The sequence below is a fragment of the Spea bombifrons genome, chromosome 2, assembly GCF_027358695.1.
Source record: "Spea bombifrons isolate aSpeBom1 chromosome 2, aSpeBom1.2.pri, whole genome shotgun sequence".
NCBI lineage: Eukaryota > Metazoa > Chordata > Amphibia > Anura > Pelobatidae > Spea > Spea bombifrons.
This window is the reverse complement of record NC_071088.1, coordinates 108,835,951-108,850,942: the sequence shown is the minus strand read 5'-3', so window position 1 is coordinate 108,850,942 and position 14,992 is coordinate 108,835,951. Positions and strand designations below refer to the sequence as shown.

Below are 14,992 nucleotides of genomic sequence, written 5' to 3'. Positions count from 1 at the left end.
TCTATTCTAATACTGTAGATGAGACAGTACCTTTCAATGTGATTAGTTCAGAAATGAAAATTGTTTAAATAAATCATTTTGCTAACAGCATAAACCATGGTCTCCCTGCTCCAAGAGTTAAAGGTCCGTACAAGCGACGTTATTGGTTGTTGGTACAGACTTTTAACTCTTGGAGCAGGGAAACCAGTGGTCTCACCCGGCCAAGAATGCAACATTAAGAAAAATTATCAACCTACATCTCAAATACTGAGAGGCTATTATTATGTTGTTTTTTTTAAATAAATATAAGTGTATATAGAATGCCAAATTATCTGGGAAAAAAATATTTTTTTCTATTTTCATAACTATTTTATTTAGAAATAATACTTAATAAAGGTCAATAACAATATTTGTAAAGTCACATCTTTTGTGCAGTTTTCTTATTAAATGGAGGGCAAAGGAACCTATGAATGTTGAGACAATACAAATATATATTTTTGTCTAGCAGGCCGGATGGAAGAGGGGGCATCTCTTATCTAGATATACCTGTTCATTCGGCAGAATGAAATTGCAGTGTGTGACTATGACTTACTGTTCCATCTTTCCATTCTAGGTCCATTATTTTATTGAATTTGTCTACGAGCATAACGGCTCACAAATGTGATTGTAACATTATTTGGAAAATAAATGATTCTTTTTAAGTGACCTTCATTTTGCTTTCTGGAATGGTTACAGAATATCACAAAGGATAATTAGCCCATTGCTAACCTAATAAAACCTTTTAGGGTTTACTGTTTCAGAGTACTTTATATATTAAAGGCAAAGGGGGCATTATAATGACTTCTACTTCAATCCGATATGGCTACAATTTGATTTTAAACAAGATTTAGCTAAGAAGTGAAACAAAAGCATACATAAATCATTGTTGAGTCAATGTTGTATTTGCAGGATTTATGGTAAAAAAAAAAAGACGTTTAAACTGCAACTGGATGGATACCTGGAAAAACATAATATTCAGGGATATAATCTGTAATTATGGGGAAACAGTTTATTGATCCAAGGAGAAATCTGACTGCCATTTTGGGGTCAAGAAGGAATTTTTTCCCTGGTTAGTGCAAAATTGGAAAGAGCGAAACCGGGGGTTTTTTTTGCCTTCTTTTGGATCAACAGCAACAAATTAACAGATATAGGAAAGGCTAAACTTGATGGACGCATGTCTTTTTTCAGCCTATATAACTATGTAACTATGTCAAATATGTAAGGGCTGCAGGGGTTAAACTATCCAGAAAGTATGTTAAAGGGAAATCATCACGTAAAGTAGCAACCACTGCCAACGTATTTATATTTCATTTGTATATTAAAAACTGTCACTTTACAAAATAGTTATTGCTGCCCCTTAAGGACTGTGATTGAAGAACTCCGTGTCCTATACGACTCTTGACATATATTAAAGTACTAGAACTAGCTCAGTATATTTAAGATTAATTCACTATAACGAAAACAGATTGTTCTCATAAATCACCGTTTGCTTTTGGGCTTAGACATAAGTTCAGTTCTATTGATATTTATGTTTAGGTTAGAACAAAATCAATTGTCCACATCATAAAATCCTTTCCGCAAAAAGCTTGCCCTTCTTCCATAACCCTGAACATAATCATGATAATAAAATATGCCTTAAATTATTCTTTTATGTGTGCCGTGTGCCACAAATGCAGTCATTGCTTACACAATGAGCGTTTGCAGATAGCACACAGCATGCTGAAAAGAATTCTAAAACATTGTTAATAAAATAATCATATTAAAAATATAACGATTGTCATGGTCGGGAATTAGCTAAATATGTCCCGTGCTTGTTAAAAACCCATGGTAAACATGCTGCCTGGTGAGTTTAACTGCAAGTGGGATGTTTATGTCAAATATTCTTAAAAAAATCCAAATGAAAATCATCGCTTTACATTTTTGTATCATAGGACATTTTTCTTTTTCATTAGTCACATCACAGTTTTTATCATTAGAATGTCTAGCATTTCTGAATAGGATACAATTTTGCATTAGTGCTAAATAATTGTATTTTTACGTACACATCATATAAATAAAACCAGTGAATGTAGGTATTATTGGCCAAAGATGTCTTGCCAAAACATTCTTATTTTTACTACATACAAGATGTCCAAATCCATTTCAACTAGAAGCCTATTCCAGGATTCTGCAGTCCATTATACATATATAATATTGTATTCAATTAAAATATTCATGCTTCAGTATTCCATCCTATAAATTACATAATAGATACATATATTGAACAAACTTAATTTTTTTTTACCTAGCAATCCATGGATTTTGTTACTGTATCTTCTGGAAAATAATATGGCCAAGCAGCCATATTATAATAATTGGGTCAAGGAGCTTTTTTTTTGGCAATTACTGTTACATTTCATGTGTTACATAAAATGTAACAGAAAATATTAGCAAAACTGGATGCATTTGTATGTGTGAGGCCAAGGTTGTCTTCATGCGTATGTATGTATAAGGGAGAGTGTAGGAACATGCTATGGATCTGCGACCACCGAAGTATGGCTTTGGCTGTATAGTCAGCTCTGAGAATATGGCTAGAACATTATTCCTTTATAGTTTAACGGTCATACTCTACTCTGTTTACTAAAAAGTGAGTTGTACATGTATTGAGATAAGACATTTCACCTGACAAATTGTGTTAAGGAATGCCATCGAATATTCAAAAAATCTAAATGAAACAGTGGAAAGTTTAACAAAAATTGAGAATGTATTAATAAAACACTAAGAGAAATGTACGAGCTATTGAGCAGCCAGGGGAATGTGGAATGTAACAGGTAAATTTGTGACGCCAGGTGTGACAATAGAGAAGGGAAAGGTTACAATGTCTGCAATTTATATCCTCACATGAAGTACATTTTCCTTTGTGGGTTGTAAAATACCGTATTGCTTTGCTTCAGACACAGGCAAATGTAATTTACAGTGAAACTGACATTAAAAGGATATTCATTTTTAGTATGGATGTGTTAAAGCTCACAACCTCATATATTTTCCACATTCTACAGAAGATTTCGGTTACAGGGTGAATCTTTTTATTCATAGTATTACATACTTACCAATATCACCCAGTAGATATGTACTGTATGCACAAAATAGTTATATTAGGGTACATTGATGTTAATTGGAGAGCAGGTTACAGGGTCTGCTTGAGTGTCAGGGTTGCTATTTTTTGCGCTGACTGCCCTAAATTATCTGGAAAATCACCGTCATTTTTTTATTCCCAGAATATTCCATATGGATATATAATTCTCGGCTGAATAGTATTGGTGCTGTTCCTAAATCTCCATTAAAGTTCCTTCACAGAGCTGCCCAAGTCTTCACGGCAAATGTAAATGTCCCCAGGACTTTATATTACTAGGTATTAAACTCTGCCACTATGGTCAAAAAGTGCAAAAACAGAAACCGTGTTGTAAATGCATCTATTTATTTTAAAAAGGTATTTTTTTGCCAAAGTAGCACACGAAAAAGATGGATAATTGTACCAGTCAAGAGATTATTATTATTATTATCTTTTATTTATATAGCGCCAGCAATCTTACAATACATATATTAAAACTGCGTGGGAAAGCTAGAATTGACAGACTGAGTTAAAATACATTAGGTCATCATTGTTTAGGAATGACTCTGTAATGAATTAAAAATAAGAAAAATACAATTTATGTTCAGTTTTTTGGAAACATTTGTTATGGACATTATAGGCTATATTTTTCAGGGTGAATTCTGGGGTAAGAGTTAAATTTGAGTTATAACCAATGAATATTCCTGCTGATGAAAATATTACACCATATATCTGTATTCTAATGGTGTAGTCTTATTTGCTGTCTATCGTTTATAGCACTCTTCTTCATACGGTATCTGCCTTCCTTGTCCTTTTTGGCTGGAACATTTATATACATCTAAATATTGGTGAACGTCTCCTCTGAATGTGACAGCTTGTTTAGAAGTTAGATACCGTTTTTGGTCTGCCAGGTGTATTTAATAACCGCCGCTTTCAACCACTACGACTTTGGACATCAACAGAATAACTTTCCTGAGAAAACGTATAGCTTCCAGGCATGGCTGAGTATTATTCTTTCTGCATCACCACTTAATTTTACTGTGGGTCACTTCACTGCTTGTGTGGAAACCGTACACAAGAGTAATCCGTCTGCTTACAGAAAAAGCCACCGCTCTGCAAGAAGAGGTTATCCAATATATAAAACGATTGAAAAATATGCTTGAGTCATCTCAGTCAAATCATGACTGATGAGCTGCAAAATGAGACAATCCAAACCTGTTTCCAGCCTAATTCCTTATGGGAGACCTTTGTTATTGTATCGATGTGCAGCATAAGTACCATCTTGCATTCAACCAACACATTTCCCTGGAAAGTAATTATTGTAAAATCACATTACAGTAAGGGAAATTGTGGGAAGAAGAACATAAATGCAATTAACCAAGATGTTCAAATGCATCAATTTCTGTGTAAGCTGTGCATTCTAATAGGTTATCAAATGACAACATCACTTTATCACGATTTTTGATGCTGTTGTGATAATTAGGTTCCGGTTATTTTGCAGTGTAAAGCCACCTTATTCCATGCAGTAAAAATGTGTATGGTTGGATAAACTGAGCAGCCTTGGGGAGATTGTCTCCATAAGCCAATCTAGTGAAGGACCGGGTCAAGTTTGTCTACTGTGACTTACACGGCTTGGTGATCAACCTTGTGTCCTGTGGAGCATGCTTTAAAAATTCCATTATTTACAGGAAAACACATGCATCCGCTGTCAGATTTTTACAAGGGGCATGAAGGAGGGCTTGGTGTGGGTGGATGCAAGGGTTATAGTCCCGCTATACAGTATGCTTGCCAGTGATGCTCCTAAGAAGCCACTTTTATGAAGTGATGTTTAACCCGGAAGGTCACCTATATCGCTTCTATCATTGTTTAAGTTTTACAAATACTGTAATCAACCCATAGCTTTCACCTCATGGAAGCTGAGATCAGTGACAGCCTGTGAGAAATCCAGCATTAAGTTTTCTCATTCTCCTTATGAGCAATGATCAGTACCTTAACAATAAGTGAGGGAACTTAAGTGGGCACTCCGGTGTCCCAGGTTGCCTCCTGAACAATAAACGTTTTCATACTCACACAGCATCTGGTGGGCCATATAGAGCTGGAGGCTGGACATTGCACGTGTGATCTAATGACTGTAGAGCGATGGACCTGTTTTTTTGACATGGGAAAACAAAGAGAAAGAAACAGTTTCTTAAATGTCTGGGGTTTTTTTATGTTGCTTAGACCTTCACAGAAAATAATAGAATTACTCATCTGCTGATGTTTATTTGCATATCATTCTAGTAAGAACTGTCAATGGATTGAATAGGTGGAACAGGACCATCAAGATGTATTTGCAAGAAAAACAAATTAGAGAGACATAGAAATACCTAGAGAGGGAGAAATTTGACACAAATCTATATGGAGCTATAGAGGTGTTCTGGGAACGTACAGTGCTGAATTTAAACCTAATGCAGTCTCATTTTAGAAACTGCTCATGTACTAATCGCTAAAGCTACATTTCTTTTATACCACATTAAGCATTTCTAAAACGAATGACCTGCTAAGTCTTTATACATTTGATGTTTTGACAGGTCTGTCACATGCTTTAAAATGTTTCTGCTAAGGGAGCAAATAAGTTAACCCTTTACGTACTAGGGATTATACCGAGAATGAATTTCAAGAGCACAGACTCTAAATCCGTCTACTGTCTCTACTGTACTTATACTAAGCATTTCAGTACATGCTTTAATTGTGCTACAAATGGATATCTCTTCCTTATAAACAATATTACACATTATGTACCCACTAATCAGTTATGTGGCACAAGAAAACCACCAGACTTTTTATGGGATTTTTAACATGGAACTGAGTGAGGCTTTTAGAATACTTATCTTCATAACTTAATATACAAGAACTGTTAGGATTGTAGAACACAATGATACACAAATACCCAGCAAACATCCTGACCTACAATAAAAGAGGTACATCAAAAAGGACAGAGGGATTGAGGTCCCAAAGCGTGACCTGAAATTAAACCATGAGCCTCTGGCGCTGGAGGATCACAGACTTGCAATTAGGTTGTACAAATACATAAGTGTCTCCAATAAAAACAATATATTACACTCATCATTTTCATGAATGCTGAACAAAATTAGCATCACATCAGCACATGTACTGGAATCTGGAATATGTCAGCCCACCTCTAAGTTTAACTTATGCCAAAGAACAAATTCAGAGTTCAAATATATGTAAATGTTATGGGGCTTTTTGGTATTATTAGCGTTATTGCTCCTGTTTATAGCAGACAATTGGCTGCTATTAGTTTATTCTTGTATGTACTCTTCTCGGGTAGCAGCTATAATTTGGTTTCCTGCTGTCTTCAGAAAAAAATAAAATGCCAATTAAAACTCAGCATTTGAAAGGTCTTGGCTGGCTTTGTTCAAAGGGTTGATATAAGGTTTGAATTTCTGGGCAGTTTCATAGGTGTGGATCTATGAGGATATTGCAGATATATATTATATATGTATCAACAGGTTCCACTAGAATGTACACAAAAGTTATACATAAAACTGACATATTAATACAGTAATACAAAATATAGAAGTCAGTGTTTACTAAATCTTATAAAGGACCTTTTGTTAGCTCAAGGGCAATAATACCTTATTTGAGCCTTAGCGAGACAAGACACCCTCTTGGAAATTACTCCTTCACCAAAAGTTAAACAATGGCAGGTGGGTCAGTCATGCTATGTTCTTAATGCCTTTATAACTTGCTATTGCTGTGCTTGTAATACAAATCCCAGCGGTAGATCAGTGACATCTTGTCTTATTTCTCCATCACATCTTGTCTCAAAAATCCCAAGGACATTCTAAATTCCATTGGCATATGAAACAAAAACATCCCATTCACCTCCTTCTATTATTATTTTTTGTAATATTACATATGCCATCAGGCATATGTCCCCTACGGACATGGTGTCAGTCTCAGAATGCTATGTGCATTTGCCATGACTATACGTTGTGCATTCATCTTTCTTCTAGCTCCCTGCTCATGAAGCTGCTGCCGTCTACAAAAAACAGAATTAATCGTAAAATGCACATAAGCTTGCTTTATTAGTTACCAGAGATATCCTGTAAAATATTATCATTTCATGTTAGTAGAAACCTTGACTTATTTCGTACACTTGCAAGCCAGACTACTACTAAGCCTGTTTTTTTTATATAATGTTATTGAAATAATATTATCAGTTGATAAATATACTGTGTCTTAATAATATTTTCTTTCCTTTAACTTGTTTGTAGTTTGTCTCAAATGCATATTAGGTTTTATGCCTCGTCTAGAGTTATTCAGAATAAAAATGTCAAGTAAGGAACATAAACATCATTCTCTATAAAAGTACCGTGATAAGGAAAACATAAAACCCGTGCCACCTGCTTCATTATTTTTCCACGCCAGTAATTTTATTACTTATCTTTCGCTGCCATTAGCATACATGCAAATGTTGATACACTAATAAAGTTGAACATGATTTCATATTTGGTTACACGCTGAGATCATCAATTATGCTATCGCCAGTGATTGCAAAGAAAAATGTCTTCCAGTTTCAACAATTACTTAAAAAACAATGTTTGTATATAGCAGATGTATTTAACATAATTAAAAGGATTCATTGAATCCCGAAGTCAGAAAATCGCTCAACACAGCGGCTTAGTTTTGATAACTTAATTTCAGATGTTTTAGAGATTTTCTTTTGTGTTTTTTTTTTTTAAATATTTCTCATTTGCATTTTCAGAACACATAGTGAGACATAAAAGCAAAAGATTAAAAAGGATTTTGGTTTTTGTGTTGAAACATAGAGTAGTGGAATAGTGTACTGGCTGAAGATACAGATCAGAGATTTATAGATTATGGGCACAGTTAGGCATTGTTTGGCGCAGCACCAACTTTGGTGAAAAAGCTTAAGGCGAAAGGGGCCATATGCAAATACAGCAGAGATGATACATTTCGCAGCTTGATTACAACATAGCACATTTCAGAGGTTAGCACAGATTAATAAACTCATTTTTATAGTACAATTATAATAAAAATATATTAAGTTACTGTATGGAATTCTTTCAGGCATCAATGTTTTCATTCTGTTATTGCTGAAGACAGGACTAGAATGGTAAGGATATCCCAAAATTGGAGTTAAAATGATGACACTGTGGTCTCTTCATCATGCACAGTTTCATTGTTTTGTTTAAAGCTTAGAAACATAGACTTTGAGGGAAGATAAGAACCATATGGCCCATGAACTCTGCCCGTTTTTCCTGTAAAGACTCAGACCTTAATCGTTGCATTACATCTAAACTACCGACCCTCCAGTTTTAGACCATTGCTGGTTGTTTTCTCCTAGGAAATAAACTTTCATCCTACACTTTGTTAAATCCCTTTATCTATTTAAAAGTATATTTAAATGTATATTAAGATCCATTAGCCTTTAGTTTCATTTTTATTCCATTTACCATTTTTGTAGCCCTTCGCTGAATTCTCTCCAATATGTCAACATCCTTCTGAAGATGGGGTCTCCAGAACTGCACCCCATATGGCATTTTAATCCTTTTAATTTAAAGTTATTTAAAGTTATTTAAAGATATCATATTTTTTTATTGCAAAAGTACATAAACCCCTGGCTTTCCGACTGGCTAACACTGTGCCATCCTTTGGTCAAACTATCACTAGAGAGATGTGCTTATTTTTGCAAAATTTCTATGCATCAGAGCTTTTCTTTTTTAAATATAATTTACAATTAATAACAATAATTGCTTCTAAGAACAGAAGAGGTTTTGGCCTAGGAGCCCTAAGGTGTGAATGACGGCTCTGCCGTGACATACAGTTTTTAGTTCCTATGTTATTCCATGAACTCCATACACAAGTATCTGTCCAATCAGAAAATGTAAGTTAATATACCATACCAAAGCATGTTTTTTTATTCACTTTTGTGCTATTCTTTATGAATATGTTTTAATTTGTTTAGCTATTGTAGTATGCATTGTTTGCATACAACAGCCAAGGAAATGTGTATTATTTCCACTTGACTAATTTACTCCCACAGCTTTTCAGTGTTACTAATCAACAATAAAAAAGTACTTGCGAGACAGTCAAATGCTTTTTTGCAACTGTTTTTTTCTGTATCAACATATGACATATTATTCTCTAGCAGAAACAAAACTTTCATATTATAAAGATAAATATATTCTTCTGCAAGTTCAGCGGCTCGTGCCAAGAAGTTGCTTCTATTTTTTTCTTGTTTGTAATACTCAGTTTGAGATAATACTTCATGTGTATAGAGTAGACCTCAAAATAATTACTGTGCCTGCAGGGCCGGCCCAAGACTTAATGCCACCTGGGGCGAAGTTTAAAATGCCGCCCCCCCCCTGCCGACGCCGGGGAGGGGGCGGCATTTTAAACTTCGCCAACGCCATTATCTACCCCCCCCTGTACTTACCTTTACACAGTTCTGCGACGAGTCTCTGATGTCACTTCCGGCGCTCAGCATTACAAGCCGGCACCGAGATCGAGCTAGAGGGCTCGCAGAGGAGAGAGAGGGGCGCCGAGCGGGTAAGCGAAAACCACTCTGCGCCCCTCTCTCGCCTCCGCTTTAAAAAAAAAAAAACGCTTGGGGCCACAAAGTGCCGTGCAATTGCCCCACTTGGCTCCATTGTAGGGCCGGCCCTGTGTGCCTGTCTGGTGTGGAAATGTTTTTTTTAGATGTAGATGTTGATATTTCACCAAAAATTAGAATAGGCAACACGATTTTGTTACTCAGTGTACTAGGATTTGGATTTTCTGTGCTTTATTTCACCACATAATTTCTGATGGATGGTAGTACACCTGTTAGATAGTATAGTTTACTTTTATGCAACTAACTTACTATATATATGTTATTCAAGGGTAGTCAGAGGAGCGGCATCATTCCATTGATTTCCACGGTGAATGCTCCACATTAAGAACCTCCTAAAATGCCAAATGGTCATGGCATTCACCTTTGATCTAGGGGATGTATGGTTAGATGCCTCTGTAGGGCCCAGGGCTTTACTAAGTCTTTTATATGGGAGGTTTGTTTTTAAACATGACCTTAAGAGTCCATGGACAAGGTCCCGAAGGGAGGTATTGGTGTGTGTATTGGTGTTCCATGTAGTAGATAACCACTGTTCTCAGCAGTTTATTCAGTACTTCATTGGAAAGCCAGTCTAAACCTACCTAAGCCTAATATCACATACTTATTGCCCTGGCCCTCTGGATAACCATATGAATTTACAGTCAGTTAATATACTCTGAACCACAAAGGAGAGCAAGTACTGCTGGCATATCTAGTATAAGGTCCAGCTATTAACGTGTCGATAGATCATGAGGGACCCGGCAGCCATGCAACACAGCTAAATTTAGCACTTTTGAGAAAACGGTTCAAGTTCATGTTTGATTCCACTACCTAAGGGTGGGTTGTACATGGCAGGCTTATATCTATATATATATATATATATATATACATTTGTGAACAACCCTAGGAATGAAATTGTATATACTCAACTATGTTTATTCTATCATTCATACTAAAATATTCTTGCATTAATAAATATTATTATACTTTTCGTAGCAAGCCGGTGCAAATTTGATAAAGCAAGGGTTTATACACAATCTAACAATTAAGAAAGCAATGATAAACAACATTCTGAAAAAAAAAATTACCTTCTGATCATTTGACATTAGCTTCCCTGTTAAAGGTTAATGAGTTATGCTAAAGTCATTTTCAGGTTTAATGGTTCACTAAATATGAGTGGGAAATGCTTTTATATTTTTATTTTCTTTTTTTTCCCCCAAACAACTAATGTATTGGAATAAACATTAACATTTTAAACATTTATAATTATTCCATACTTAAGTACCTTGACTTGTACTAAAAGGTTCAGTAGAATTAAAGGAAAAAGTTCATTATTTTTAATTAGTCTAATTGCTGGTGTTGCATTTAGAGTTCAGTTAGCGTAAGTAATTACAGAAAGTGTATTAGATGTGAGAATTGGCATTCATCTTGTGACTTTATTAAAATTTCAGAAATGAAAGCTTCCCTGATGGTTTGATGCCGATGCATTGTTTACCTAAGAAAGTCAAATTAATCATATCTTCAATGCCCAGTGAGCAGGAAAAATATAATTATATATTAGCAGAATGTTGTGTCTAGGGAATGCTTGGCTAATGTTGTTCTGCCTTACTGTTGGAATCCATCTATTCTGATTAATGAAGTAAAATAAAATGTACTCCCCATGTAGTCCAGAAACACTATAAATGCGGGGACACAGTATGGTACAATGGTAAAAGGTAATTAGAAGAGACTATGTATCCTACGCACCCCTAAACAAATTAGGATTTACGTTTTAAGTTTGTTAGAAGAAAGTCTGGCATACAGGTTCTGTTAATCAGTTCAGTTCAATATAATGACTTATTTCAGAGGCCCCTCTTTGAATTATATGGGAGATTTAAAACATAGCCCATTTACAAAACAATATTCTTCTTGGACACTCAACACACTATGTATGTAACAGCTGCCCGGTTAGCTTTGATGAGTATAAATGCTGGAGATAAATTTGTGATGGCATAGACTAGAGCATCATTGTGCTTTAATGTTATAAATGCATACACAATCTCCTTCGTCACCAGGAGATTGTTGAGGAGGAGCTGAGCAATGAAACACTGAAAGAGTTTCTCCATTTGCAGAGATTGGCATTTTTGTTTTGTTTTGCCCAGCTCTGTCAGTAAGCATTTTTGCATTCTCAGGTAGAACTTGATACGGTGTATTGTCACTGCATATGGTGTATTGTCACTGCAGTCACAGTCCCACATTTCTCCCCAAAATATTTTAACAGAGCTATCCCAATTTGACCCAGTTTGTTTGTTTTAATTCACAATTGTATCCCTTTTGCATTTGAAAAACACACTTGAACCCTCAAAAACATGTGCCCTATAAATCATGGAAATCTAGAGAAATTCCAGTTTCATACTATCTGTAGTTCTCACTTCTGTAACTTCAATTTCTTACTTGAATATTGAAAACAATATCTGTTTTTCTAAAGATGTTACATTATTTATGATAACTTGGTCTGGTAGGGCTTGCTTTCTGGATGATGTTATCTTTTTGATATGACCACTGTAATAAAGCTTTCATGAGTCTACAAGAGATGATTTGGAAACACAATTTATATTTGCATATCAGATTTGTATCTTTGAATATCTTTCATCCGCTTCGGTGCTCAGGGATTTAATTTCCGTAAAGTGTTATTGCTTATCTTTCTATTTCTCTTTCAGAATGGTTCGCGCAGATGTGGTGCCTCTGGGGGATCCTCTAAAGCGAGCAGCGAACTCCATGAAGTAGTCTATGACCCACAGCTGACTTCTTGTTCCTGTCCTTTGTATGCTTGTAAATGGGAAGGTCACTTAGAGGTTGTTATTTCTCATCTGACACAAACACATACAATTAACATACTTCAAGGACCAGAGATTGTCTTTCTTGCCACAGACATGAACCTTCCAGCACCGGTGGAATGGATTATTGCACACTCCTGTCTGGGCCACTATTTTTTGCTGGTTCTCAGAAAACAAGAAAAATATCACGGCTACCCACAATTTTTTGCTACCATGATGCTGATTGGAACACCAGCACAGGCAGAGAATTTTAATTACAAACTTGAGTTAAACAGAAACCAAAGGAGACTGACTTGGGAATCCACCCCGCGCTCTGTGTTGGACTGCGTTGACTCTGTCATTACAGATGGAGATTGTCTTGTGCTGAATGCCCCAGTGGCTCAGCTTTTTTCTGATAATGGAAACCTGGCTATTGGAATTGCAATAACCACAAACAAACTTTGTCCCCTTGACTCAAAAACTTAATATTTTTTTCTAACATGTTAATAACATTAAACTGATGGGTTTTTACTATGTTTTTTTCTCAACCCAAATTGGTGTCTGAGCTCTTGTACATAAAATGTGAAGGGGGGGAGGGGGGTTGGGGCATCCTGTAAAATATCTGCCGCTTGTGCCACTTTACAAACTATTTAGAATTAGTTGCTATGGCAGCCTTGTCAAGAAATACATTTTATTGCTGTTATACTTTGTAATTTGGTTTATACCCTTAATACAAACATTAAAATCGTACATGTTTTTAAGGAAATTGCTATTAAAGAAAATAGTAGTTAAAATACCAGTCTATTGGTTCCTAAATGAAAGAGTATCTTGTGTTTTTAAGCCAAGGTGTCTGTTGCTTTCCTTATTTTCACACATTAATAGCTGTTCTCAGGAGGATATCAATTTGCTGGAAAATATTCATGTATTGCAAACCAAAGTTATGCTTGAGAAAACAAATGAAAAAAAACTTATATTGGTGCATTAGCACTCTTTGTGGTGATAAGTCATTAAAGTTTTCTTACAAGAGTACTATAATTCCTACAGTTAAAATTAATTATTATTATAGGATACCAACCTAACCCAACTGGACCGTCAATCAAGACACGCAAGTCTGTAAAGCTCCTCCGTGATATCCAGGTAGCACCACCTGATAGGAATATTCATCTGGGCTTTTTGTCATGTTTAGTATTTAAAAATAAACATTTTCTTTTGCATGGCATATTTATTGTATATTAGGCATATTTATTTTAGAATATTATACATTTTATAAATTATAATATTATAAAATGAACATTATAGAAATCTTATCTCGGTTAGTAAACAGTTGTGTGTACAAAATCCAGACAATACCACTAGGGAGGAACACTGGGACTTACTCAGTTTGCCTTCATGTATTAATGAGTATGATGGAAAGGTTGAACAAGATAGACGCTAACTGTGTTGTTATGTAACCGACTATGTACATTCACATTTGCCTCATTCAGGAAATCAGGTTATAGCGGGGCGTCCTCCTTGTTGCTCTAGCAATATTTGACCTGGATTTTTTCAGCTTTTAAAGCTATGATATATGATGAATATTACAAAATATTTCACCTGATTCAGCTATAGCATTTAAAATCACACACATAGGTACTCCAACATAAACTGTAAATGGGCAGTAACCTGCATTTGGTTCATGGTAATGTGAATTTAACCCTTATTGTTACATGGAAGCACGAATAAAAGGGGTTCCATACCAATGTCCGGAATTCTGTTTAACAAGATGTGTTTGACTATTAATTGTATGTGACTAGTAGCTATGGGGGAAATTTTTTACAAATGAAACAAGTGACCCTATTTGAAGGGAATATATTCCGTAAATGTCTTTAGCAACATAATGACATTGTTTGGTTCAATGCATTTTAGTATTCATTTAGATATCAGCATTTCAGAGTCAGTTACATTAAAGAATAAAGCAAAAATGGGACATGGGATGTTCCATGAATTTTACATGAAACAGATATTTATAATTCTTATAACAGTATTCAAGTACTTAGTTACTTTCAGGAAAGAGGTCTGCCCGGGATGTAAAAATATGTTCATCTTATGGATCAATTACATTTTGTCCAGGACTTTTAAAGTCTACTTCTTTTTATAGCCTTTCCTTTTTTTGTCTCAAAAACGGTTGTTTCTTAAAAATCCTTTAGTTTCAAGACTTTATTGGTTATTTGATGATAAAATTAAAAGTTGGAAGCTGATTTTGTGTTTTGGGTTGTCAGTTAACTCATATACCTCTCTTTAATTGTTTCAAAATGATTAAAAGAAATACAATTTTGACATCAGTAGATAATATCTATATGTGCAAGAAGACTGGCTGCAGTAGAGCTTTCCCCTACCAAGTATTGTAAACAAAATTGGATTTTTTTTCTATAACTTTAGGCAGGTAGCTGAGTAGCCCACCGACCCATGCCCCCCCCCACAGTATCTAAT

The 14,992-nt window shown here is 35.3% G+C and overlaps 1 protein-coding gene across 1 annotated transcript in view; it reads left to right on the top strand.

Annotated features, from left to right (window-relative positions):
* The window catches only part of SIAH3 (siah E3 ubiquitin protein ligase family member 3), a 28,227-nt gene extending 14,961 nt beyond the window's left edge, over nt 1-13,266 (top strand). Inside the window, exon 2 of the mRNA XM_053455523.1 lies at nt 12,428-13,266. Coding sequence (XP_053311498.1) covers nt 12,428-13,009 — 582 coding nt within the window. The 3' untranslated portion in view covers nt 13,010-13,266. The remainder of the gene's footprint in view (nt 1-12,427) is intronic.
* Nucleotides 13,267-14,992: the final 1,726 nt, after the last annotated feature.